Source organism: Xenopus laevis, chromosome 3L (genome assembly GCF_017654675.1).
Source record: "Xenopus laevis strain J_2021 chromosome 3L, Xenopus_laevis_v10.1, whole genome shotgun sequence".
NCBI classification, from domain to species: Eukaryota; Metazoa; Chordata; class Amphibia; order Anura; family Pipidae; genus Xenopus; species Xenopus laevis.
The window spans coordinates 84,259,049-84,286,730 of record NC_054375.1 but is presented as its reverse complement, the minus strand read 5'-3'; the positions used below and the strand labels follow the sequence as shown (position 1 = coordinate 84,286,730).

General features: G+C 37.7%; 1 protein-coding gene across 1 annotated transcript; it reads right to left on the bottom strand.

Annotated features, from left to right (window-relative positions):
• Window positions 1-229: 229 nt before the first annotated feature.
• On the bottom strand, window positions 230-27,245 carry rsbn1l.L (round spermatid basic protein 1 like L homeolog). Its single transcript, XM_018252692.2, has 8 exons — window positions 26,505-27,245; window positions 20,805-20,909; window positions 18,582-19,216; window positions 14,111-14,248; window positions 13,367-13,509; window positions 12,042-12,200; window positions 5,258-5,366; window positions 230-1,411 (listed from the first exon to the last, which is right to left on the bottom strand). The coding sequence occupies exons 1-8, from the start codon at window positions 26,962-26,964 to the stop codon at window positions 806-808; spliced, it is 2,355 nt and encodes a 784-aa protein (XP_018108181.1). The 5' UTR covers window positions 26,965-27,245; the 3' UTR covers window positions 230-805.
• Between the last annotated feature and the right edge of the window lie 437 nt (window positions 27,246-27,682).

Sequence of the window (27,682 nt, the reverse complement as noted above, 5' to 3'; positions counted from 1 at the left end):
AAAAGCCACTGTACATTCATCCTTCTTTGGGAAGACATGTTGAAGTAATTAACACCCTTGGGGTCTGAACCTGAGTATGTGACGAGCCGTCTCATCTGTATAGGGTATTGAAAAGGCCCATTTGCAAATACTGCATTTGTGCAGTATTTTTGCAGTGTCGCAGTGTTTTTAAAATAATATTTTACTCTAGAAAGATGTACACGTCAAAATAAAAAAACCAAGATGTTGATTTCCCAGAATATTTTTTATCAACCCATTCAGGAAATGGCTTAGTTGAAACAAATGTTATTATGAAGTAAGCACCACTTTCCCCATGCCCAGAAATAAACCGAATGCATTGATATGAACCTTTATTAGGCGGCTCACATTTAAGTATAAATCACACTAAAAATCTTTTAAAAAAAGCTATTTACACTACAGTGCTGACACATTTAAAATGAAAAATTGATATAAATAAGCTCTGTGGAAAAGCCTGGAATTTTCAAAAAGAATTCTGGCTCATCTTACAAAAAATATATATATATTTATATATGTTAATGTCAGCTCTATTCTAGAACCTACAACTCAAAATTTATTTTGAGAATCCTTTATGTTAAACCTGCAGTGTTTACAGTGCATCTGGCCCTAAGTGCTTTGATATTTCACAGTTATGGACAGGCACTGAGGAATGTTACATCGCTACATACCCAGATATTGTAACAGACTACAGAACAAGTCAATACTTGCCCTGCAATTCAACATTTTACATTATTATTATTAGATCATGGAGGATAAAAACAAGAATTGAAATCTGTATGTACAAAGTTTAGCACATGTTTTCCTCTTCTGTTCGAATAACTGGATTTGTTAATATATGTTGCCTTGTGTCCTCTGGAGTGAGGTGCCGGTCTGCAAAGTCCTGGTTAATCATTTCCAAAGTAGATTCCATTTCACGCTTTACTGGTGTATCAGTGGCACAGTCAGTTTTTGCTTCAAAAGTATGACATTCAGTAGGTGCTGGGGAGATTGTTGGAAGATTAATATTACCACATTCCTCGCTGGTTTGTCGAGGATATGTTGGTTCATGTTTTATTTGTGGTGTTTTTTGCTTGGGGTCTTTGAACTGTACATTACAGGTGTAAGTGCTAGAAGCATATAATGTCTTATCTTCTTTTTCAATGTCTGCCTTGCTTTCTCTCCCTGATTCTGTTTCTACTAAGTTATCACTGTTCTGTGCAGCTGCAGACTCTTGGTGGTACATATTAAGTCGGATATGCCAGGCTAAACTACACACAGCTGAAACAGTCTTGAACTGATGGACAACGTTTCTTGGAATAAAGTAGATGTCATCATCATAGAGTTGTATTCGGGCATATCGAATCCCCTCTCTTCGCAGTTGATTTAATTTTGCACCACCAACCCATTGGACACACTAAAAATTGGAATAAAGAGAAGGTAATGCAAATTACTATAATCAGCATTACATCACAGTTGAAAACAGAACATACAGATCACTTAAAGAGAGAGCAAGAGAGCATCTTACACCCATAGATTTGGATAAAATAGAAGAAACTAATTTTTCCAATAAAAGAACATCTGCTATTGGTAAATGCGCAGACATGGGGGTGATTTTACCCACATTAAATTTCAAGGCATAGAAAATGTCAAATTGGGACCACGTGGGGGCGATATTAAGAGAATAATCGATCAAAGAGAAATCTATTGGATATTTACTTTAAAGACACAGCATCCACATGGTCTCAATAATGACTGGGAAGTAACATGTTTTTTCCAGCCATAATGTATGCATAATACCCCATAAATGCGAATACTTGATACCCCATGAGTGAATAACATTGTTTTTAAGGATGTGTAAGAATCTATGTATCCAATATATCATGATAATAACTGTTGTGACTGATATGACTTGTAACAAGCAAAAATATATGTTTTTTTGCTTTTTTTTACTTTTATAATTGAGATTTTTTTTTAATGAACACAGGTATATAAGGCACAGGATTTCCTGTGACCTCACCTCTGATGAAGTGCCAGAAAGAGGCATGAAACGCGTCAGAAGACCTAACATGTCATAGGGTAGGAGTACATCTGTAATGGATGCCTTTTTGTTGTTTTAATCACTCCAATAAAGCTGATTATTTGATTTTACTACACGTGGAATGGTTTTCTCAACCAATATATCCCCTACAGTTGAAAACATACCCAGATTGAGATTCTATTATACTACTGATACTATATAGCTGGCATTAGAAACCCTCTTTCACTTGCCATAATCCTAGACATGTAGGCTATTTGTCCCACCCTGGGATTTATCTTCTTTAGAAGCTGTAAAGCAGTTTGAAGTGTGCAGAGACACACTGAAGATACACTACTTTGATACTTCTGTAGTTTACTTGTGCGCGGGGGGTGGGGGGGGGAGAATATTTGGAAAAATAAGGCTTTCCATATCAGTTATATTTTTATTGATAAAATATATTTGACATGTTTTTTTTGTACTCCCTCCTATGGGACCATTCATATTAAAGACATTTATGTCATTCAGACCCGGGTCCTAACCCCCCTGCAAGGGCTTAAAGTAGTAGCAGGAGGGCTCAGTCTGAATGCCGATTAGGGCAGAATAACTAGTTGCTCTTTTTGATACAAATGAAAGCCCATGCTAAAGGCCATTAAAGGAATAGTTCAGTGTGAAACTAAAAACTGTGTAAATAGATAGGCTGTGCAAAATAAACAATGTTTCTAATATACTTAGTTAGCCAAAAATGTAATGTATAAAGGCTGGAGTGACTGGATGTCTAATAAAACAGCCAGAATCCAACTTCCTGCTTTTCAGCTCTCTAACTCTGAGTTAGTCAGCGACTTGAAGGGGGCCCGCATGGTACATTTCTGTTCAGTGAGTTTGCAATTGATCCTCAGCATTCAGCTCAGATTCAAAAGCAACAGATATGACCCATGTGGCCCCCCCTCAAGTCTCTGATTGGTTACTGCCTGGTAGCCAGGGTAACCAGTCAATGTAAACCAAGAGAGCTGAAAAGCAGGAAGTAGAGTTGTGACTGACTTGTTATACATCGAATCACTCCAGTCTTTATACATTACATTTTTGGCTAACTAACTATATTAGAAACATTTTTTATTTTGCACAGCCTATCTATTTACCCAGTTTTTATTTTTATACTGAACAATTCCTTTAAGGGCAAGACTAAAAGAAGCAGTTCAATGTTCAAATAAAACAGGGTAAATAGATTGTATGTGCACAGGGTAAATAGATTGTATGTGCAAAATAAAAAATGTTTCTAATATAGTTAGTCAAAAATGTAATGTATAAAGACTGGAGTGACTGGATGTCTAACATAACAAAACACTACTTCCTGCTTTTCAGCTCGTTAACTCTGAGTTAGTCAGCAACTTGATGGGGGGACACGTGGGACATATCTGTTCTTTGAGTTTGCAATTGATCCCCAGCATAGAGCTCAGATTCAAAAGCAACAGTTATGACCCCTACCCCACCCTCAAGTCACTGATTGGTTACTGCTTGGTAACCGGTCAGTGGAAACCAAGAGAGCTGAAAACCAGGAAGTAGTGTTCTGTTAGACATCCAGTCACTCCAGCCTTTATACATTACATTTTTGCCCATGTAAATATATTAGAAACATTTTATATTTTGCACGTAGAATCTATTTACCCAGTTTTTAATTTTTAAACTGAACAATTCCTTTAAGACCTGTTTTCTATTCTAGATATATTCTTGGAACTGTTGTTGATTGATAGACCACAAATTTTTCTATATTTTTAGCGCAAGAGCTATGGGGGCCAAATGTTGGAACTTCAACAAAGCCTTAATTGAAAAGTACAATCACCAATTTACAGTATATTCTTCAATACAGGCTGAGGAACTTACTTCTCTATAAATGTCAAAGCACCATCATCTCAAATAATATATTTTAAAACATTTTGCGGTTACAAACTTGTGAGCTTGCTTGGCACACTTTGGACAGGATATATCATTATTACAAAGTGCCAACTTATTCAAGGGTATATATATGAAAGTTAAAGATTGCATACAAATACTGACCCAGGAAAGATGCAAGTCTAGAGGTAAGAGAAGCAAATATGAAATTATATTAAGTGGGAATAAAAGTGTAAAGTGGAGTTCAAGTGTTCAAATGAGGGGTGGTCAACGATCTCTGTCACAAGCACAGTAGGAGGGTAGTAGCCATTGACAGCACTGACAGTCAAAAATTTTTTTATCTCTAAGGCAGAGGTCCCCAACCTTTTTTACCCATGAGCCACATTCAAATGTAAAAATAGTTGGGGAGCAAATAAAGCCAATGAGGATGCCAAATAAAGGCTGTGGTTGGCTATTTGGTAGCCCCTGTGTGAACTCGCAGCCTATAGGAGTCTCTATTTGGCAGTGCAATGGGTTTTTATGCAACTAAAGCTTGCTTTCAATCTAGGAATTTAGAAATAAGCACCTGCTTTGATTCCACTGGAAGAAAAAGGACACCCAGCATCCATACATACACTCACACTGACCCCTCCATACCCTCACATAAATTATATATACCCATAGCAATACTACCTATAGATTTTAGAATCACAATAGTAATTGTGATGTTGCTTGCAAGTCATTGGTTGGAGATCACTGCTCTGAGGTATGCCTAGCTGCTGATTTATTCCTATCCTATGTGCTGATTGATTGAGTCAAATTAATCAACCTCCTGTTGATCCAGATTAAACAACTTTACCAATATGACTGAATGTCAAGGAGAAAATATTGTAATCAGCTCTCTACTTAGCAAAACATGTTTTCAACAGGTCTGACCCGATAGGGAACTAAAGCCTGTCTTTGCTTGTGGGAATGCAGGCCTGTGATTGGCTATCACCCTCCTACTGTGCTTCTGGCAGTGAACATTAGGACCATCCCACCTTTCATTTAAAACATGGACAGGGACTATAGAATATCTTTAGAAACCTCCAAGGGCAATTTTTTAAAAAATCTGACATTTTGAAAAGGTGTCAGAAAATTACCATATAAAATATGACAATCTACAATTGTTCTATTCTATTTACCTACCTAGTTTTTACTTATTCACTCTGACATACGATCAGATTAACTAGGCGTACTGGTGCTAGCAGACAGCAGATTTAGTTTGAAAAAAATATTTTATATAATTATATTTTATAAAATGTGTATTTTTTCACTTATGGCTCGGATTTGTCCTTCCTTTTTTTATACAGATTATCAAGTACACTCACCACTTACCTGGGACAGTGGAGGTTCATGCAAGTCTAACTGCAGTCTTTGCACAACTTCTAAAAAATCTTCAGCATGAAAGCAAATTACATCTTTGGTTATTCTGGGGGTTTCATTCCTGTATTGAATGAGAAACACAATATTAGGTAATGAGGTTTTAATTTTTTTTTTTTCCCATACGCAGTTGAAAAATCCACCTAGCACATTTTTCGAAGGAACAGTAGCACCAAAAAATGGAAGCATATCAAAGTAATTAAAATATAACATACTGTTTTTCTGCACTGGTGAAAGTTGTGTTTGCTTTGCCAGCAATGGGGGTAGATATTCAAAATGAAATATAGTTAAATGCCACAGTGTACATGGTAGAGAAAAGATAAGGTCTGTATAATAAAATGGGGTTTTGCGGAGCTTATCTGTTATCTAATATGTAAACTGCATTTTTTATGAGAACAGATAAGGTCTGTATAATAAAATGGTGTTTTACTGAGCTTATCTGTTATCTACTATGTAAACTGCATTTTTTATATGGCTATACAGGAGGCTTTATTTTACCTTCTAGCGCTGTTTTTCTTTGAACTGCAATTGCATAGAAGAATATACAGGAAACTGAGCAAATATAAGTTTAAAACACAAGGGAGAACAAAGAATTCACTATTGATGTTATTTGGACTAAACCAATGTAATAAAAGGCATTCCATATCACTCCAAATTATTTTAACATCAGTTTTCACTAAAAGTCAATCTGCTATGGGGTGTGGTGGGTCTGAGCATACATTATATATATATATATATATATATATATATATATATATATACACACATGAAGCACACCCTAAACTTGTCTAGCAACTTGCCCGGATGCTGGTAAATAAGGTAACATAGTACCGCACTCAACGGGAATACTTGTCAAATCAAGATTTATTGAAAAAATTCCGACGTTTTGAACACCAACTGTGCTTGTTCTCAAGGATAATATATATATATATATATATATATATATATATATATATATATATATATATATATATATATATATATATATATATATATATATATATATATATATATATATATATATATATATATATATATATATATATATATATATGGACCCAGGTGCTATTCAGAAAAAGTTATTTATCCATGTAGAAAGCTGAAGCACACTGGGATTTGTCAAGATAAAACTTATTTTAATTTTATAAGATCGACGTTTCGGTCCACACAGGGACCTTTATCAAGGGTCAACTTTATATATATATATATATATATATATATATATATATAATAAAAAGGAGGGTCGGCACTCACTGTAGTTGTAGTGAAAAAAATGTTTATTTTTCATATTTTACAAGTTTACATCTCAATCCGATGTTTCGGACCCGCATGGGGCCCTTTCTCATGCGGGTCCGAAACGTTGGATTGAGATGTAAACTTGTTTGAAAAATAAACATTTTTTTTTACTACATAAATAACTTGATCTGGCACCACTGGAAGTTTTTCTGGTCCCCTGGAAAACGTAAAATGGGGGTTTGTTTGTAAGGAGTTTAAGGCTATGGAAAGCCCTGAAAGTAATTGCATTATGTATGAAAGTAAAGACAATTTTACCTCAGAGGACATTAAGAACATTTTGTTCACAGAAACCGACGAAGAAACCTTTGGAGAGCTTGGCATTAAAGAAGTATACCATGAATTACTGTGATTGAAAAGCAAGGAGACAGAGTTGCATTAACATGAAGTGTCTCTATCGGATTATTAGGCAGAGAAAAAAATACTTAAAGGTTTCCGCATTAATAATGTACCTACCATTGGTAGAAAACAACCAGGACTTTTGTAAAAGATGATGACGCATCCTTGATCAATGCTTGTTAGACCTGATTTTATTAGTGATTGAAGAAGTCGGGCGCGAGTTGTGAATTGTGCAAAGCGATATAGAGGCATTTGAAATGGCTCACAATTTGAGATTGACGGAAGACGGAGAAAAAGATTGGCTGCACCGGTTGCAGAGCAAGGTAGCTAAATATAAAGCCGACATATTAGCCTTGAAAAACTCAAAGCGGCTGAGAGTGCTGCAGGATTATGAGGAGGATCATGTGTATCGCTTGAGGAGGAGGTGGTGGTACCTTTAACAGGAGCGGCCCCGTGCGCAGAGACCCCACAGGCTACGTGTCAAGCAGTGTCGGGACGGACAGCGAGACTGATGGGGAGAGCCGCAAGTAATGGCGACTCCGGTGCCTCCAAAGGCTTATTTAGAGAAAGGCACAGAGAGAAGTGGGGATCCTGGACAACAGAAATCAAGCGCCACATGATGGATTACCCGATCGCCTTTTTTGAAGAGAAGCGCAATCGGAGATTCGGTAAGTTATTTCTAAATGAAGACTTTGCAATTAAAATAACATTATAATAATAAAATAACACTAGTCACTATGGATGTGCAAAGTCTTTATAACTGTATACCTCATCAGGAGGGCATATCGGCAGCACAGAAATTGGCAATTTATAATACAGATTATGTGGGGCCTCCGGTTGAATTCAAGCTGTCACTGTTGGAGTTTATATTGCACAAAAATTATATGAAGTTTGAAAATCATTTTTATATCAACGCAAAGGGACAGCTATGGGTTCAAGAGTTGCGCCAGCATACACAAACCTATATATGTGGGAATACGAGAGATGCAACATATTTGGACATCAACTTTTCAAACGATTTGGCTCCTTTTACAGGCGCTTTATCGATGACATATTCTTTATTTGGTTGGGCCCGAGGAGGAGCTAAATACATTTGTGGGGGAATTGAATAGCATCCAGAGTCCAGTAAAATTAACAGTGAATTATAGTGAAGAAATCAATTTTCTGGATGTCACAATATACAAAACCACAAAGGGGTTACAAACATGTAAATAATCTACAAAAGTCGCCATCCAAGACATTTGCTTAACTCATTACCAAAGTCTCTAATGTTATGAGTAATCCGTATAGATAGTGACATTGAGAGAAGGAACCAAGATCTAGAATTAATGGGTAAAAAATTTCTTGAAAGAGGTTACCCTCAGAAATGGATTCAGGACACCATTAAATGGGCAGAACAAGTAGATCGAACAAAGACGATGAAAGCGAAAGAAATAGAAAGAGAATATATATAAAAAGAACCAAGAGATGTATTATGTTAGTCGATACAATCCAAATAGTGAGAATGTAAAACAAACTGTTCTTAAACATTGGGACATTATAAATACAGATGAAAAATTGGCAAAAAAAAGTCCTAAAACGGCCAAGATTCGGTTACTCACGAAGCCCATGAGACCCAGTAAACAAATACACCAAGAAAAAACAAGAACATTTCTCAAGTCTACGCTCCGGGTTATACAGATGTAAGGGTTGTGTGATGTGCAGTAGCCTGTATTGGGCACACATTTCACCCACCCTTACACTGGGAAGAAATATAGAATCAAGCGTAGGATGACATGTGAGACATGTGGGCTAATATATTGTGGAAAAACGGTCAGACAATTGAAAGAGAGGATAGGCATGCATGCACAGGGCAAGTATTCGAGCAGCCCTCGATCCAGATAGAGTGATCGTAAGTGGTGAATGTAAAAAGAAACAAGGTAAAGCACAACAGCCAGTGGCTAAACACTGGGCTGATTTTAAACAAGTGATGCATCTGCATTTAGATGCGCGCCTATTGATCTGGTCAAACCCCGACACAGAGGTGGTGATATTGAAGATGAGTAATTAAAAAAAGAGACGCCTTCTGGATTCACCAATTAGATTGTGTAGCACCCAAGGGTCTGAATGAACAGGTTGCATACAACAGCATCTTAATGCGTATATATCAGAAATTGAGGAAATTTAAGCGATCATCCAATTGAATTAGTAAATTGAAAATAAGTTACATGTGTAACAAAAAATAGGAAATGGAAGTTTGTAATACATGTCATTTGTAATATGTATCACATTTTATTGTAACATTGTATATTTTTTGTATTTCATATTTTGAAGGATGAATCGTGCACATATTTTTTTAAGAATAGATTTTTAATGGCATGATGGGGACACCTACTGGTGACACTGTATCTTACACTTTTAAAACATTCTTTTAAAGAGATGGTTTTAAGTAACATGCATGGATTAATTAATTAATTGATGAACTACATGCAAATGAGACAAATTTTGATTGGCCAATATTCACTAGCACTATATCACTATGACTCCTTTTTCTAAAATTCAATATTCAGTGAAGCTCCTTTTATATTTCAGATGCATAATACAGAGTAATAAGCCTCCAGAGTATAGTTCCAGGAGTATTTAAAACAGAAACAAAAGCCTTTACTCTAAATGTATCCCTACTTAGTATGTAGACTTTAGACTCGTATCAACGGATTTGGGTTCAGCCATTAATTTGGGGGATCTCTGACCTATATATAAAAAAAACATTTCTTTTAGACAGTAAGATCTTTTGGGCAGGGACTGTATCTCTTGTATAGGATATTTTTTTTTTTTGTATGCAATCTATATGTTCAATGTATTCACCCATTTACTGTATGTTGCTCTGGAATATGGTGCCACTTTATAAATATGTGGTAATAATATACCTTCAATTGTAGGGGGGGTACATTGATACATTATTTAAGGTTCATTTTGTTCACTGCTTCTCAGGTGAAACGCTTAATGGTGTGAAACATGAGGGAGGATGAGTTTGCTATGGTTCCATGTATTTGTTTATTTTATGCTTTAGATTTTTCACTTGCCGACGCTTACATTATTTGCTTGTCATTACTTTCTGCTGTGCATACTTACATAGTTAGGTTGAAAAACGTCCATCAAGTTAAATCCCTCCAAATGATACCCAGCGCACATACCTACATCCACCCACTGAAATTATATACACTCATATCTGTATTAATTGTAGATTTTAGTATCACAATAGCCTTGGATATTATGCAAACATCCAAACCCCACTTAAAAGCACAGAATGAGACATCACAACACTGTCTGACAGGGAATTCCACGACCTTGCTGTGTAGAACCAAATGAAAGTTATTTTTCTCTAATCTGAAGTGGTGGCCTCTGCTGCAGTCATCCATTTTATTGGAAAAAAAAAAAGATCTCTTGCCATCTGTCTATAATGGCCTCGAATATACTTAGAAAAAGTAAACATATCCCCTCACAAGAGAGAATAACCACAACCTTTACAGTATACCCTCATAATTTTTAAACCGTCCATTCCATTAACTAGTTTAGTTGCACTTCTGTCCACTCTCCAGCTCATTTATATCCCTCTTAAGGACTGGAGTCAAAACTGCACTACATACTCCAGATGAGTTCTTACCAGGGACCCATAAAGAGGCAAAATTATGTTTTCATCCCTTGAGTTAAAGGACCAGTAACATCAAAAAATTAAATTGTTTTAAAGTAATAAAAATATAATGCAGTGTTACCCTGCACTAGTAAAACTGCTGTGTTTGCTTCAGAAACATTACTATTGTTTATATAAATAAGCTGCTGTGTAGCCATGGGGGCAGCCATTCAAAGGAGAAAAGGCTCAAGTTACACAGCAGACAGCAGATAAGCTCTGTCTGTCTAATGGTGTTATCTGTTATCCATTATCTATCCTGTGCCATTTAGCCGTTTTTCAATTTCCGCCATTGATACACAGCAGCTTGTTTATATGAAGTATAGTAGTGTTTCTAAAGCAAACACATCCGTTTTACCAGTGCAGGGCAACACTACATGATATTTTCATTACTTTAAAACACTTTCAGTTTTTGGTGTTACTGTTCCTTTAAGGTGTGGTCTTACATAAAAATGGCATTATTTGCTTTCGTAGCCACAGACTGACACTGCCTGGAATTAAACAACTTGTTATCTACAAAACCCCAAAATCTTTATTAAGGAAACAACAACATACTGCCATCGGGAAGCCCATTTATGAAAGTACAAATTTATATTGCTTTCTAAAAACTACTTCGACCAAATCCGCATGGGTTTTTTTTCCCCTTGGATGAATACAATCTGATCCCAGACCTTTGTTTAGATCTAGATGTTATAGTCTCTTTTGAATTTCCTCTTGCGTGAACCATGCATCATTTGTTGTATTACTAGAATTGGGACCTTTAAAAAGGAAACCTTAATTAGTTGGTTCCTTATTTGTGTAGACAGACTAAAAATAACTAGGGATGCACCGAATCCAGGATTCGGTTCGGGATTCGGCCTTTTTCAGCAGGATTCGGATTTGGCCGAATCATTCTGCCCGGCCGAACCGAATCTGAATTTTCATATGTAAATTAGGGGCGGGGAGGGAAAAACAAGGAAGTAAAAAATGTTTTCCCCTTCCAATTCGGATTCGGTATTCGGCCGAATCTTTCACGAAGGATTCGAGGGTTCGGCCAAATCCAAAATAGTGGATTCGGTGCATCCCTAAAAATAACAGTTCATAAATTGTTCTCACTGACCAATTGACCACCCTCTGACATTAAGGGTTCCACCGCATCTAGCTTCATGTTTTACTATTTACATGTTTAAAAAATTATTTTGGATTCATTTTACTCCTCACTGTCTTTTTATGTTTTTGAGGTTTGCTAATTATGCAAAGCATACCCTAATAAATAATTGATTATGTGCTTTATAAAACTCCAGTGCACTTGAAGAGGGCTGTATGGGTTTTTGCCAAGTCACGCAATAGGAAACCAAAATGTATTACAAAAATGACATTTTAATATTTTGGTATTTGCTGGAATTTCAAAATAATCTTCTGACCCTCGGGAACCAAAACAAAGTACAAAACTGAACTTACCACTTCACAGCCTTTAACACCCCTACAGCTGCTGTGGTTTGTCTCTCAAAGCCTTGACCTATGTGATCTGCATGTGCTCTTGTCCGATCTTCAAACAACATCTCCCGAGGCTCGCTAGCTCGAGGTAGGTACTGCAAGTTTTTTATTTCATTGGTAGTTCTAGAAGATTTAAAAAAAATAGAATAAATGGTCCTATATGTCCTATTAATAAAAAAAACAATACCCGATGGATTAATTGCAAGTTATAAAGCATCTACTTAGAGTTGAGGTGGCATTTGTAACATCTGTAATGGTCTTCATCTGAATGTGAAACTAATTTCTGAGCATCCTTGTATAATTCAAGCACGTATAATGAGATATTGCATAACACCAACACCTATTAAATATTTTTCACGGTGCAACTGAAAAATCTACTCTTTTTTTGCTTTACTGAAGAGGGCATAGATGTCTACATCTAATGATAACCTGCCTGATCTATTCAGTGGTTCTTTATAGTATGTGACAATTTAGATTTTTACATTCTTCTGCATAAACATAGGGTCAGGTCTATGCAGTAATATTGAAAAATCAATCAACAATTCCTAAAAGACATGAAACCCCAATTAAACAAAAGCACATGTCAAAAACATAATATTGTTCATTTTTCTATCAAGGAAAATGGTTGAAATCTACATATTTGTGTGTGGCAAAAGCGTGTTAACCTTTGAGGGTAGCTTTTATGTTCATGGATCCGCACACAATGTTTTCTGCAGTGGGGAAAGTACCCCTTCTTTTTATTTGTTTACACCACCAACAATATCAACAAGCTATTGTTACTGGGGGGCCTAGTGAGTGAGTCAATTCTTGGTGCGTGGTGTATCCATTACATTACAACCTTTGAGGGTAGACTTATGAAACTGGCATTCGCCAATGCATAAGAGACCTTTAGTTCTTTAGATGTTAGCCTGGGTTGCTTTGAGATCTCCCGGAGTATTACCCACTTTTCCATTGGTGTGATCTTTGTTGGTCAACCACGTATGTGGAGGGTAACAATGGTGCTGAATTGCTTCCATTTATACAAAATCTATCTGACACCGGAGTGGTGGAGCCCAAACTCACCTGATTATCAACCAGCTTTTGCCATACATACCTTGTAACTTTTGGATTATTTTCCGCAATAAAGAAATAAACAAGTATTGTGTTTTTGACTCATTTAATTGGGTTTTCATTATCAAGCTTTATAACTAAAATCTAGTATTTATTCCCCAAACTTTGGGGGATGCCACTTGGCTGCAAATGTATCTTATGATTTATCAAATTGTACTAAGGAAAAATAGGTTACTCACCTTTTCCTTTTAAAGGGTGACTTTGGCATATCAGCCACAGGAATCATCTGCTCACCTGGGCGTACCCACATAATGGGGCCATCATCACTCTCTTTTCGACTTTTCAGCTGCAGGCTTGAAAATGTTCCCCAAGGCAAAGTGCGCTATAAATGAATGCATTTACAGTTTATGATTGACCTTAGCTCCATCTACAAACAACCAAAAAAGTAATATCGACGAATATCAATGAACTGGCGCCTCCATGTATAAATAATTCACCTCTTTATTATTATACCATAATCCAACGTTTCGGTCCTCCTTGAGACCTTTTTCAAAAAAAGGTGAAGGTCAACCTTGAAAAAGGTGCCAACGACGACCGAAACGTTGGATTATGATATAATAATAAAGAGGTGAATTATTTATACATGGGCGTGCCGGTTCATTGATATCTGTGGATATCTGTGGATGAGCCATGAATATCCTGTAAATTATATCCTTATGCACAGTGCTTTAGTTTCTGTCACATGACTCCCTGAAACGTGTGTATTATAATAAATAAAGTACCCCCTGTTGCCAAATATGAGGAAATTAGTTAAGTCACCTCTGAGTTCCATGACCTGTATAAAAGCATTCGGCCTTGTGCTTTTATATATTCGTGGAATTCCATTTGGCAGTACCAAAGCCTAGCACCTCGGACACAGACATTTGCCCAAGACCCAGCATAGTAATGGTTCCTGCTAATGATACATAAAAACTCTCTCTTACCTTTAAAATAGGAGAGTCTTCCAACATGTCCAAGAACTCTGGAAAATAATCTCCAACTTCCTCATCAACTGCTCCAACTAGACTGATCTGCCTCATTGCTCCTGCTCTGTATGTACCATGGGAATATGTTCTCTTTACCTAAAAGTATTCAATGAAATAAATTCATCTAGCTGATCACCTAAACAGACATGAAGGTAATTATGGTGGCAATGTCCGACCATGTCTCCCTTGCAATTTAACCAGTCGACAGAGACCATCTAATAGGAATGTAATTGTATGTCCAAAACACATACAGACCAATCCAAAGTGATTAAAGAAAACTTAGACAGCATAAAACCTTTGAATGTTTACTACTATGCTTTTACCCATACCTGGAAAACAATTGATGTAGAACTCATTTTTTTGTATAATATTTTTATATTTTAAGTGAATAAAAAAAAACAAAGATAGCAACAGAATAATATGATTGCTATGAAAGGCATTCTCCATATTTCAGTACAAAAAAAGAATACAAGAAAATGTAAAACAATAATCAGTAACAAAAATCTCTTACGGTTATCCGTTTGCCTAATAAATATTAGAAACATTACCAAGCATGAATGGGCTTAATCACATTTCTCTGATATGCGTATGATTACTTCTGGCCCCTTTATGGAAAACTATTCCCCCAAAATGAACACTTGAACACAAAGCAATGACTGGGGGCAGCTGGGAAACGGACACTAGGGGGGGAATTCACAAAAGTGTCGGTAAAATAAGTAACCCAGAAGTGGCATTCGACAAATTTGTAAACTGTCGTACAAACGGCAAATTCACAAAAGCAGATGTTACCATCTCTGAATGTCTCGTAAGTCCGACAATTTTCTAAAATGTCGTATATCTTTTCATCGTACAAACGACATTTACCAAGACTTTTCAAAAGACAATTTGACCGACATTTTCATTTTGGAGAGCCTAAAGTGTCTGAAAAATTGTCGGTAAAAAAAATTCATAAAAATGTTGGGAAAAGTGGCGCCGAAAAAAACACGCCCACTTTTAACAAGACTAATTCAAAAGTGTTGTACATGTCGGAAAATTGGCGGAGAAATGCTCTGTGAATTTGTCGGCTGTTGCTACGACACTTTCTACGACATTTTAAAGACATTTTTTCGTTCCCGACACTTTTGTGAATTCCCCCCTAGGTCTAGCCCCATGTCAGATTTCAAAACTGAATATAAAAAAAATCTGTTTGCCGTTTTGAGAATTGGATTTCAGTGCAGGAGTAGCACTATTAACTGATGCGTTTTGAAAAAAATATGTTTTCCCATGACAGTATCCCTTTAATGAATGCTCCTGTCCAGTTTTTTTGGTTTAATGGTATCTGATTCCAAAAACAAAACCCAAAGCTGCTCAAATTTTGACAAATATGGTTTGTTCATCATGTAAGTAGGAAATCAGTTCTTCCATGCGCATTACTTGCCGCATTTCATATACTCATTCAGCAAAGTTTGATGGGATTAGACATTTTCAATGCCGGGGTATTACTGTCCTTGCTGCTCCCCGGCAATAACCGAGTAGTGAATTTTTACATTTTAGGTTGGGATCTTGTAATATTGATCAAGTAAATCAATAGCTGGATCTCACTCTCTCTGGTCGTGCCAGACAGTATATTAATTGCCCGAAACACCTTATTTCAGAGCAATTAATATTTTTTACAATTCCACCAGATGTGTACCAAATATCCTATGTTCTCATTACAGGATGGGGTATGATATATTTTATGAAGTATCTCAGGGCATCCTGTACCATCAAGATATTTTAAAATTGGTTTCTTGAACCTTACATGCTACTTTCGCATCCTGGGTGGGAAAGTAGGGTTGCCAATAATTGAGGTGCAAGGGCAACTGTGCGAGATAGGCTGTGGTGAACGCTTCAAAAATGTATCTGCAAGTGGTAGGTGTTCTCTGCTAATCCTTGGTAGCCGAGTGGGGTTTGGCGTATGTGCAGTAGGTACCCACCAGAGGACTTGGTTTGGTCTATTGATTAAGGATTGCTCTGCTTTAAGCTATTTTTTCTTGGGTTGATGATGAAATACCTCTACGATTCTCCCTAATGTGGTTGTGCTTAGGTAGTGTTGAATATCTGGTAAGCTCAGAACACCTTGAAATGTTGTATTCAGTCTGGGTTTACCCTTAGCCCATATAACTTATATGTCTGCTGTATTTAGTGTACCAAAGAATTGTTTTGGCGGCTCAGTGGGAATGGTAATGTAGTAGGTATAAAACCTTTAGTAGTCTTAATTTTTATAATGTCGCTTCTACTAAATAATGAAATATAGAGAAGCTGCCATTTGCGAAGGTCATTTATTTGTTTCACTAGGCTTGTCTGGTTAAATTTGGTAATTTGATTTAGATGTGTTATGTGAATCCCTAAATATTTTATAAATTCTACTTTCCATCTGAAGGGAAAATTAGCTTTTCTGGGTAGATGTTGGTAGTGAAACATTAAGTGCTTCAGATATGTCATCATTTATTTTAAAATTGCTTAAATTCTTGCATCAGTGTAGGGAGAGAAGTATGTGGCTGAGTTATGAATACGAATATATCATCTGTGTATAATGCCATCTTGTGGTCGGTTTTCTTAATCTGCAATCACTTTATATTCTGATTACATCTTATAGCATTAGCCAGATATTCCATTACTAATGCATAAAATATAGGGGAGAGTGGGCACCCCTGGCGGGTGCCATTGTTTGTCCTATCCGGGTCTAAAAGTTAGCAATTAACTTTAAGTCTGGCTTGAGGGTGTCACATAGTTAGTTACATAGTTAAATTGTGTTGAAAAAAGACAAAGTCCATCAAGTTCAACCCCTCCAAATGAAAAGCCAGCATCCATACACACACCCCTCCCTACTTTTAATTAAATTCTATATACCCATACCTATACTAACTATAGAGCTTAGTATCACAATAGCCTTTGATATTATGTCTGTCCAAAAAATCATCCAATCCATTCTTAAAGGCATTAACTGAATCAGCCATCACAACATCAACCGGCAGTGCATTCCACAACCTCACTGTCCTGACTGTGAAGAACAGCCTACGTTGCTTCAAATGAAAGTTCTTTTCTTCTAGTCTAAAGGGGTGGCCTCTGGTACGGTGATCCACTTTATGGGTAAAAAGGTCCCCAGCTATTTGTCTATAATGTCCTCTAATGTACTTGTAAAGTGTAATCATGTCCCCTCGCAAGCACCTTTTTTTCCAGAGAAAACAACCCCAACCTTGACAGTCTACCCTCATAATTTAAGTCTTCCATCCCTCTAACCAATTTAGTTGCACGTCTCTGCACTCTCTCCAGCTCATTTATATCCCTCTTGAGGACTGGAGTCCAAAACTGAACTGCATACTCCAGAGGAGGCCTTACCAGGAACCTATAAAGAGGCATAATTATGTTTTCATCCCTCGAGTTAATGCCCTTTTTTATGCAAGACAGAACTTTATTTGCTTTAGTAGCCACAGAATGACACTTCCCAGAATTAGACAACGTGTTATCTACAAAGACCCCTAGATCCTTCTCATTTAAGGAAACTCCCAACACACTGCCATTTTAGTGTATAACTTGCATTTAGATTATGTTGATATAATGCCAGAATTATATAGGTTGTCTTGGTGTCGAGGCCAGAACCCCTACTTTACATTTTACAGTGGACCTCATAAAAACATAAAATTCAAGGAAACGTGAAATCTGCAAAGAAAAAAAAAACACATTGTGCCTGTGTTGGACTGGAGACTGTCAAAACTGGGAAAGTGTACCGTGTAAAAAATTTATACAGTATATTTTTTATTTAAATTTTGTTTTGTAAACTCTCCTTTTCCTTTAATGTACTTTACTTCTTTTTTATTTTTTCCTTCAGCATCTTCTTTGCATCTTTCTACTTTTATCATATTACAGAGCGCCAATCTCTCCGCCTTTCCATAACTGAAAGTGACTTCTATTTATACTATAATCAACGTGTGCCTAGCACAGCTATAAAGAGACATCTGTGCTTTTTGCTGTAATATCCAGTGTGACCGTGCATTTTTTAAATCTCAACTGAAAATACTTTGGTCTATGACTGAATGTGCAGAATTTACTAACACAAAGTTCCCAGTAGACACTGCATAAGGAAGCACTACTGTATATTAAAACAGAAAATACTTTTATATATTACTGCAAGTGTTGTGTCAGTGGTGCTTTTAAAACACATTGGGTTTTCAGTGTCTTGTATTACTAAATATAAATATCCAGCTTAAAGTACAAATACTACAAACCATTAAAGCAAACCAGCCTAAGCTTGCCCGATGTTTTTACTCCTAACATATGGTTTTGATGGTGCAACAATGCAGTGACTTAAACGTGTAGTGTAGAGGCTCTGCACTCCTTTCTAGCCTTCATTTTACCAACTCGAGTGCTAAAGTGAGGGAGAAAATACTTGATAAAATCCATTGCTTACCTGAGAATGAAAATTAGAAATGGTTGTTGTTTCGATGTCCTTCTTCCCCAAAATTTCCATTTTGACTGGCGAATTTGGGAAATTAAATGAAAAATAGTCTAGGAAATCTGGCAAATATGTAGCAGCCCCATGTACAATCCCCATAACATAAAAAGCTGCACAGTTCTCATTCTCACTAAAAACCAGAGTCACAAATTCTTCAGAAAACCTTTCCATCTCCACAGGAGACAGTTGAGAGAGTTCACTGCTATAGGCATGTATCAAAGATGCTCCGCCATTAGGCTGGTGCTCTACATGAATGAGATGCTTGAACTCTAAAGAATCCAAACATTTGAGTTTGTGCTCAACACAAGGCTCTTTTAATGAAACAAATGGAATATCCTTCTCCATCATCACCTTCTTTACATCATTCTTTCCAAGTAAATTCATAAAATAGTCTTCCTTTTCAACTTTGGCTTCCGTGAATGGATTATTTCCAGTGTCAGAGACCAAGCCAGAGCAGATGGTCTGAATCGATTTGCTATGCATTTTAGGATGCTTTCTTTTCTCTCCTTCTTTGTGTTTCTTTTTCTTTTTTTTCTTGACTTTTTTAATTTGTAGATCTTCTGCATTTCGCCTTGACTTCTCATTTGTACCTAAAAATAATTGTGAAAAAGAAAAATCACTTTCTAAGAGATGTAAAGTAAAAGTAACACAAACAAATGCAAGAACCAATGTCACAACGAGTATGCCCCAGTCAAACATCCACCTAGAGTTGCCACCTCTAATATAGCTTGAACAAGACATAAAAAAGAATGCCCCAGTCAAACATCCACCCATTACACACAGGCAACGTGTTAGACTTCTAAATTCTTTCACACCGTTTTAATTTTAGGGTCTCTACATACTTATGGATATTTGGCATAAAATTGTTAAGAACAGTTTTTTCTTTGTACCCAACGATATGTGGGTAATTGATTTGCAGAAATTCCATAAAAACTCACTTATGTATCAATTGGACTGCTCAGAAATTGTGACAAAAATTCACTGCTCAGTTGAAGGTATTCAAAAATCAATCTGTGCAAGAAATGAAACTCATTTGCAAGAGTGGTGTCAGTACATGTTCATGCTTTCCTCATCCATGTGCTGACAGAGAAAGGGAAATCATATTTAAAGGGGAACTATCGCAAAAATGAAAATTCTTCAGCATACTGAAATAAGAAACTTTCTAAATACAATCAATTAAATATTCTGTACTTCTCTGAAATAATGAAGTCCATCTTCACTATCCCTCTCTCAGCATCTGTTTCTCTTCATTCTCTTTTCAGTTGGGTGTCGGGATAACCATTGACAGTTAGATTCAATATATCTTATTGGGGGCCTCCCTTTGCCTAGAAGATGTATTTACAGGTCACTATTAAAATCACCAGAAATTCGCTCTCTCTACATGCAGAATTTGTGCAAAAAGGCAGTTATTGTTTGTACTGGAATCAGTTATTTGAATGAGCTCACATACATCTGCTGGGAAAGGAAGCCCTCCTATAACTTATATTGAATCTAACGGTCAATGACTGTCATCTAACATCCAGCTGTTCAAGAAGACAAAACGAAGAGAAACAGATGCTGAAAGAGGAATAGTGACGATAAATTTGATTATTTCAGAAATTATGCAGAAATATTTAATTGATTATATTTACAAGGTTTCTTATGTATGTATTAGGTATGTTGAAGCTTATATTCAATTTTCATTTTCACGATAGCTCCCATTTAAAAATTAGAATTATTTGATTTAAAGCAATCTATGGGAGATGACCTTCCCTTAATTTGGAGTTTTCTGGATAATGGGTTTCCAGATAACAGATTCCATACCTTATATGCTTTTATGTGCTTTTAAGACTGCACATAGCTTTTTAAATTTTCTGCTGCCTACATTTTGTTTTGGTTATACAGAATATGATCTGTTTGCCTACTGCTTTACTGAAGCCTTTCTAAAAGGTTTCCTTAGAAGCAATGAATAAGGCAATGCCTACTCATTGCAAACATGACAAGAAATGCACCTTTTCAAGCTACTGGTAAGTGGCACAGTGCATATTGGAAGAAGAAATTAAATATAAAGGTATCTAATAAACTGTATATACTCTAGTTTCACCAAATCTACTGCACTCATCTCAGAAACAATTTATAAGTGTTAGTGGTCCAAAATATTATGAATTTATAGGAAAGTGCTTAAAATGTAAAACTCACCTTTCTCTAGCAATTTAACCTCTCCGTTTTCCTTTTTTATGTCATTCATTAATTTATGCTTCTTTTTTTCTTTTTGTTTCTCCTTGTCTTTAGTTTTCATTTCATCTTGAAAATTAAAGAAAAACAAATTAAAAAGAGGATATAACTACTTGAACAGATATTACCCATAAACTTTTGTCACTGCATTGAACCATAGGTTGCTTTTCTCATACACATCTACTTACTTTGGCCTTTGAGTAACCTAGTTTTTAGAATGGTATAAGGGGGTGTCAGGACCCTTACCACTTAAGGTCCTGACTCACAAGGAGATTAGTTACTCCATGATTAATTTCCACGTAATATAATGACAAACTTTGTATTGGTGTCTAGTTCCCGAGGTCATAGATCTGCATGACAAGCATTACGGACATATTACGTGCACCACTACCCATGTAATATATTTAATTACATGCCCATGTGGGCTTTCATACGTGGGTAAAAATCTAATGTTGAGACTTCAAATTGATTCCCACAGGTCAGCCATTAATACTGCGTACAGAGATCAGAAAACTACCAAGCAGGTTGCCAAACATTTCCTTTAGGTTGGACATCGATTAACTACCTTAAGTTTATGCCGATCGATCATATACCAATGCCTAAAAGAGGTGGAGATAGATCCTGAGTCCTTTTACAGCGTGAAACATTTTGGATAAAAACACTTGACACTTTATCTCCCAAAGGGCTAAATGAGTATTGCTCCTATAGCTGCTTTTCTTGCCATGTTCCTGTCTTGTTAGCATTAGAAACTCTGACCGCTTGAGAAGGGACAGTTAGGTTGGCAAAATAGGTTTAGGAACTTCAACATGACCTATAAGTAACTTTTAAAGGAGAAGGAAATGTAAAGAGGCATTTTTTTGCCAATAGATTAGCTGCAATAGTGCAAGCTAGAATGCTATATTTATTCTGTTGAATGTTTTCACATACCTGAGTAAACCGCTCTAGTAGCTTTCTGTTTGTTGAGGAAACCAGCTGTCATATTAGCTTGGTGTGAGATCACTTCCTGCCTGAGTCTCTCCCTGCTCACTCATAGTTCTGGGCTTAGATTACAGCAGAGAATGAGTTGGGAGGGGAAGAGACGCAAACTGAGCATGCTCACATCCGGGACAAGGAGGTTTAAGCTGAAGGCAGGAAGTCTGATACAGAAGCCCATGTGTACACCATAGAAGGAAAGAAATGCAGTTTATTTTGACACGACTCAGAGCAGCACTACTTTGAGGGTTTACTGGTATATTTAGGTGGACCTTTCTGATAAGGCTTAATTAGTTTTAACCTTTCCTTCTCCTTTAAAGTACATTAACATTTTCCATTAGTGCTTCATAAAGGGCAAAACTTAGGATATAAAGTCCCATTTATTTTGCAAATTTTTTAGCCAAGGTGTATATGTGTATATGTATATATATATATATATATATATATATATATATATATATATGTGTATGTATGTATGTATGTATGTATGTATGTATGTATATATGTATGTATGTATGTATGTATGTATGTATGTATATATATATATATATATATATATATATATAGGGATGTACAATCCCTTTATAGGAAAACAACAAGGCCTGAACAAAAACGTAATCAAATTAATTTAATATTTATCAGATGCCGTTATGAGCTTTTAGCTAACAAGCCCATGAAAGAGACAGACAACAGAAAAAAACTGTAAATTGCCAATGTAGCCTAATAAGTATGTATGTTTGCTCTTGGTTGGCACATGATCACAGTGCCAAATGTGAGCCAAAGATGGACTGAAGTATAAAAGTGAAACCGTACCTGTGAACATTGCAGGTCTCTATAAAAAAAATATACTGTCCATATGTAAAACACTGCTTAATCTAAATAAACCATTTTATGAAAAAGCTACTTTTCTACTAGCAAATGCCATTGGATAATCCTTAAAGGGGAACCATCGTGAAAATGAAAATTTAATATACGCTTCATCATACTGAAATATAATATTTTGTAAATATAATCAATTACAAGTTCCGAAGTTTCTTAAATATTCATGTTACTCTTCACTATCCCCCTCTCAGCATATTTCTCTTCATTCTCTCTTTATGCAGGAGTGGGACTCTGATTTTGAATGGCAGTTAAATCAAATATATCTTTGGGGGGGGGGCCTTTTGCCTAGAAGATTTATTAGAGCTCTCTAAATCTTGTATCTCTAAATGCAGAATTTGTGCCAATGATAGTTCCCCCTTAATAGAAAAATCCCATTCTAAGTGCTAAAGGCACTCCCCCCTAGCTCATGCTTTTCACTGTGCTCATAGACAAACCAAGGACACACATACATGCTAGGTTGCATCAGCCAATGAATGGACAGAGCTGTTCTTTTACTCCCAAACGTATTCCTGTTACAGTTAGAGCTGCGTTATTTACCGTCTGGTGATCTCTAAGAGAGTATACAAACCATTGCAAAAAAGTGGCTTTGGGTATTGCTCAAGCACAACATTTTCCGATAGGTTTATTCTAGTTTAGTAAGATTCTTTAATAGTTCACATACTTTTATATGAGCAGTTGGTTTAAATGTTCATTCTAAAGTTATGGTTTCCTTTGAAGAACAAACGCTTCCAAGAAGTAGGCTAGAAATGCTGCATATTATATGTTAGGGTTCTATACCTAAGACATTCTAAGACAACCACACCACTTTGGCAGTGAAGAACTGTGAATTCAAGTATGACCCCAATAATTTTCTATATTCTTTTTCTGCTAATGTTCAGTTACCTGAGCCTATAGAGATAAACTCACAATGTATGTATGTGTATAAGTATGAAAAAAAAAAAATACAGCGATTCTAACCCATATTATTTTTATGGGTTATTCACTGAAATAGTGCTTCATGAGCTTTGGTTTTAAAATTAGATTCAGACTTGAGTGCTATTCTGTTTGTATGTTCTCCTCAACCTGTCACTAGGGGTTGTTAGGCTGCCTCTTCTACCTAACCTAGGGCCAGCTTCCTCCAGGGTAGAGATCTGCAGTGGGTCGGGTACCCGCGGAATACCAACAAATGGTCGGGTTTCAGGTAGAGAGATCCAGATTCACTAACCAGGGAGGTGGTCTGCAGATACCATGCCTGGGTATCAAGTTCAGCTCCGGGTCTGAACCTGATGTCTGACCAACTGGACCCATGCTGGACTCCAGGGTCCTCTTGTTCAGAAGTATAAGGCTCTGTGAAGATTTCCCAAGCAGTGCCTGTGCTGCTCTCGGTGAGCACATGGTCATAGGTTGGTGATTACAATCACTAATTGTACCATAAGTACTCTTTATGTTTTACTAGATATGACTGGAAGTATTCACCTACCCACAGACCTTAGAATTTAAGCACAGCCCATAAAATAACAAAACTAGAAAAAGGGACTTGCTTTCTCTAGTTCTTCTGGATCTTTTAATTTGAGTAGATTTATACATCTAAATATTTTGCTTATTGTTTTAATCATGAAAAATCTACGGTTATTTTTTTAGCTAAACACCACAAAAAGTCAAACTGAAGCTTCTACATCTATCATAGATCAAATTTTTCTGTACACATTAATACACTTTATTATAAAAGTGAAAGGAATAAGATTTAGAAGTTGTTTGAATTCCTAAACTTGAGACCTACTTGTTAATAAACTAATAACATGCCCCTCCCAAAGATTACAGTTATATTTCAATCACAATGCATATACTTGTAATTATGGAAAAAAAAAAAAAAAACATGACACTTCATTTGTAGTGGTCTGTGCTCTGTAAAAGCACAAAATATCTTTCTCAGCCAATAAATCATGGACATTGTTAAGGCCTTTCCACAAACAACGATTACAATGGTTAAACATGCATCATGTTTGCCCTACGATAGAGTCCTGTGCGGGTCCATTTTTTGGGACCCGAACCCGACCCGTACCCGCAACCTGGACCCGTAAGTACCTTATCTGCAACCCAGACCCGCTGACCATCAAGAATCAGGAAGTGCTGTTATTGTAAACCGGAAGTGACATCATCGGAAGTAGACGTGCAGGACCGGATTTACATAGTGGGCGCCCCTAGGCCCACTGCTGTTCTTCGCCCCTGCCACTCCCCTCTATTCGTGCAAATTTTCATCATCTGGACTGGAGCAATGGGGATTGGCGCACAGGAAATTTAAAAAAATTATTCTATCTCCAGCACATCCCCTGTGTTTTTGGACCAATGTGGTTATGGTTGGGCAGCATGCCGCCCCCCTAAAATCCTGCTGTCCTAGGCCCGGGCCTAAATGGCCTTTCCATAAATCCAGGCCTGTAGACGTGACCAGTAAAAAGGAGTAAATATCGATATTGAGAAGACCCACAGCCCGACCCGCAAAACCGCGTCTATACCCGCTCCTGGAACTTCTACATGCAACCCGCAGGGTACCTTAGGTTTTTGCGGGTAACCCGCGGGTACCCGACCCGCTGCAGGACTCTACCCTACGAACTAAAGTCAAAGTAAACGTTTCCAGTAGTGATGCGGGTAAACAGTTGGTCCAACCCAGTGCACCAACATTATTTATACACACCCCATCTCCAATGTCTCCCAAGGGTGACAGGGTAATATATAAATAAGCAATGGCACTGGAAAGGACGAGGAATCACAGCATGCTGAAGTTGTGGGCAGGGCTGGGCCATGGACAAAATTTGTCCCACCACCCACCAAATAGTGTTGCACAGTCATGAATCGGCAGATTTCAGGACAGGATGCATTACTAGCTCCCAGAGATCATCATTCACCCAGGTCAATATACTGAAACAGCAATTCTTAAGCTTTGGGTCAGAACCCAAAATTAGGTCACTGTGAATTCATAGTACACATGGGTGACTTATTAGCAATGCAATGTGAAATTGTTCTTTAAGGGTTCAATTTTGCCATATGGTAGAGTCCTGCAGTGGGATTTTTGGATCAGGTTTGCAGGTCGTCTCTATATTTCTTTTACATTATCTATATTTTACACCAGAAATGTTTTTTCTAAACTGTTTTTCTGCCCACATTTGAAGTCAATTCTGATTTGCAGCACCAGCACTTCCTGTTGCGGAAAGGGCAATTGAGGGTTGGGATAGGGCAGGTTGCAGGCGCGGGTTTAAAAAATTGGTTTGGTGCAGGACTCTACTGTATTCACGGAGGTGACTGGAGATTCATATGGAACTAAGTCCCTAATGAAAAACTACAGATTAGTAAAGAAAGAGAATGGTATGCACCGACCATTGACTGAGATACTGAAGGGATGGAGAACATGTAATTCCCCAGTTATCTTAGGATCCCATGACAGACAATGGTGGGCTGCAGCAGCAAGAACTGTAGTTCAGCATACAGTTACAGATATCCAGCCTGCAGGTGGGAGAGCCCTATTACAAAGGACCATGTAGGTGATAGAAACTAAGCGTGTTTCCCCCCCAACAGGAATAGACAGAAGTTCACAAGTGCATCAGCCCATGGCAAGCAATCAATTTTGATTAGCAAAGGGGACCATGTGATTAGTGCAGTTACATGCTACTGTCCGTACATCCATATGCCTTGTCATAATAAAATGTATGATCACACAGCTCCGGCTAGTTACACAGGGGAAGCCGAGCAGACTGCGGTCACAAGCTCATACACTGGCGACACTAAGCACAGCCAATCGGCACACGGGCAGCAATGGAAAGATGCTCAGGTACTCACTTCTGACAGCGGTGACTGGGGAGGCTGTTGGGAGACAGGGAATCCCCGCAGCTTTCACCTCTCCGTTCTCCTCTCCGCCCCCTTCCCGCCGCCTCTTCTTCTCCTTGTCCCGCTTCTCCCTGGGTTTTGTTGGCTTGTCAGTGTGTACGGGATTGGCAAGACACAGACTACTACTGCTGCTGCTGCTGGCTCCCTGTGCAAAGCTCCATGTTAGGGAAGTGCTATGGCCCGATCCTCCCTTGCTACTCCCGCCGCCGCCTCCTCCTCCTCCTTCGCCATTCACACGCTTCGGCTTCAAACATTTATCGTCAGTCCGAATTTTTTTGGGCGGGTGCAGATCACAAGACGTAGCTGAGGAAAGTAACGAAGGAGACTTGACTACAATAACGTCTCTGGGTTTCGGCGGCTGCTCCTGTTTTTCGGCTGGCGCAGCACCTATACTACTCCACAGCTCCGCCATTTTGGGCTCCTGCTATGCCTAGACTCTACCGCCGAGCTGCCAAACAGTAGTGGGCGGGACCACTGAACTACCCAATAGCACGGCAAGGTTGGGTCTCAGTAAGATCAGCAGTAGCCAATGATCGTTCAGTTACGATTGGGGCAGTAAAATTACGTAGACTAGGAGTCAGAAAGACACATGGGAGCGGGGTCCATTTTGTTAGTGTTGCTGCGGGCGGCAGGTGTGAGGGAACGTTCAGTGCGGCCTGAAAGAGGAAGATGGTGGAGGGCGTGCCTAGTTAGGGGGTGTGATGGGTTTTGAGAAAGAGATACAGTTCAAAAACGGTGTTATTCTTTTTTAGTTTTTGGCGCCAGTTTCCGAAAGCGCGCTGTTACCTTAGGCCATAAGGCAAGGCTGGAGCAGCCTTTGGAACCACGAGTTGATTGTCAGGACTATGGATGGGCTAGAGTGGCATGGCCTAGCATAATGCATGTATGCGGTGCCTGATTGTATGATATTCACCAGTGAAGTGTGCAACGCTTTCCGTTGGTGTCGTGTGTTTGTGCTTGATTGCAACTCACGGCTTGTTGTGATGGTTCGTTCAGAGGCATCTGGAGAGACGCAGCCGGTTATAGGGCACTACTCCCATCGTGCAGTGTGGGCAGCAGAATGCCGAGCTTCATTCATATGAGTTGGAGAGGGGAACTCGCTTGTACAAAGAAAACTAGTAGTATTTGTA

Bases quoted from the DNA above. Each gene is read 5' to 3' on its own strand.
- rsbn1l.L (XM_018252692.2), bottom strand. From the start codon at position 26,964: ATGGCGGAGCTGTGGAGTAGTATAGGTGCTGCGCCAGCCGAAAAACAG. The intron at 13,510-14,110 runs GTAAGAGAGAGT...ATTCATTTATAG, and splicing joins AAGACTCTCCTATTTTAAAG to CGCACTTTGCCTTGGGGAAC. The intron at 12,201-13,366 runs GTGAGTAACCTA...TAAATCTTCTAG, and splicing joins TCACCCTTTAAAAGGAAAAG to AACTACCAATGAAATAAAAA.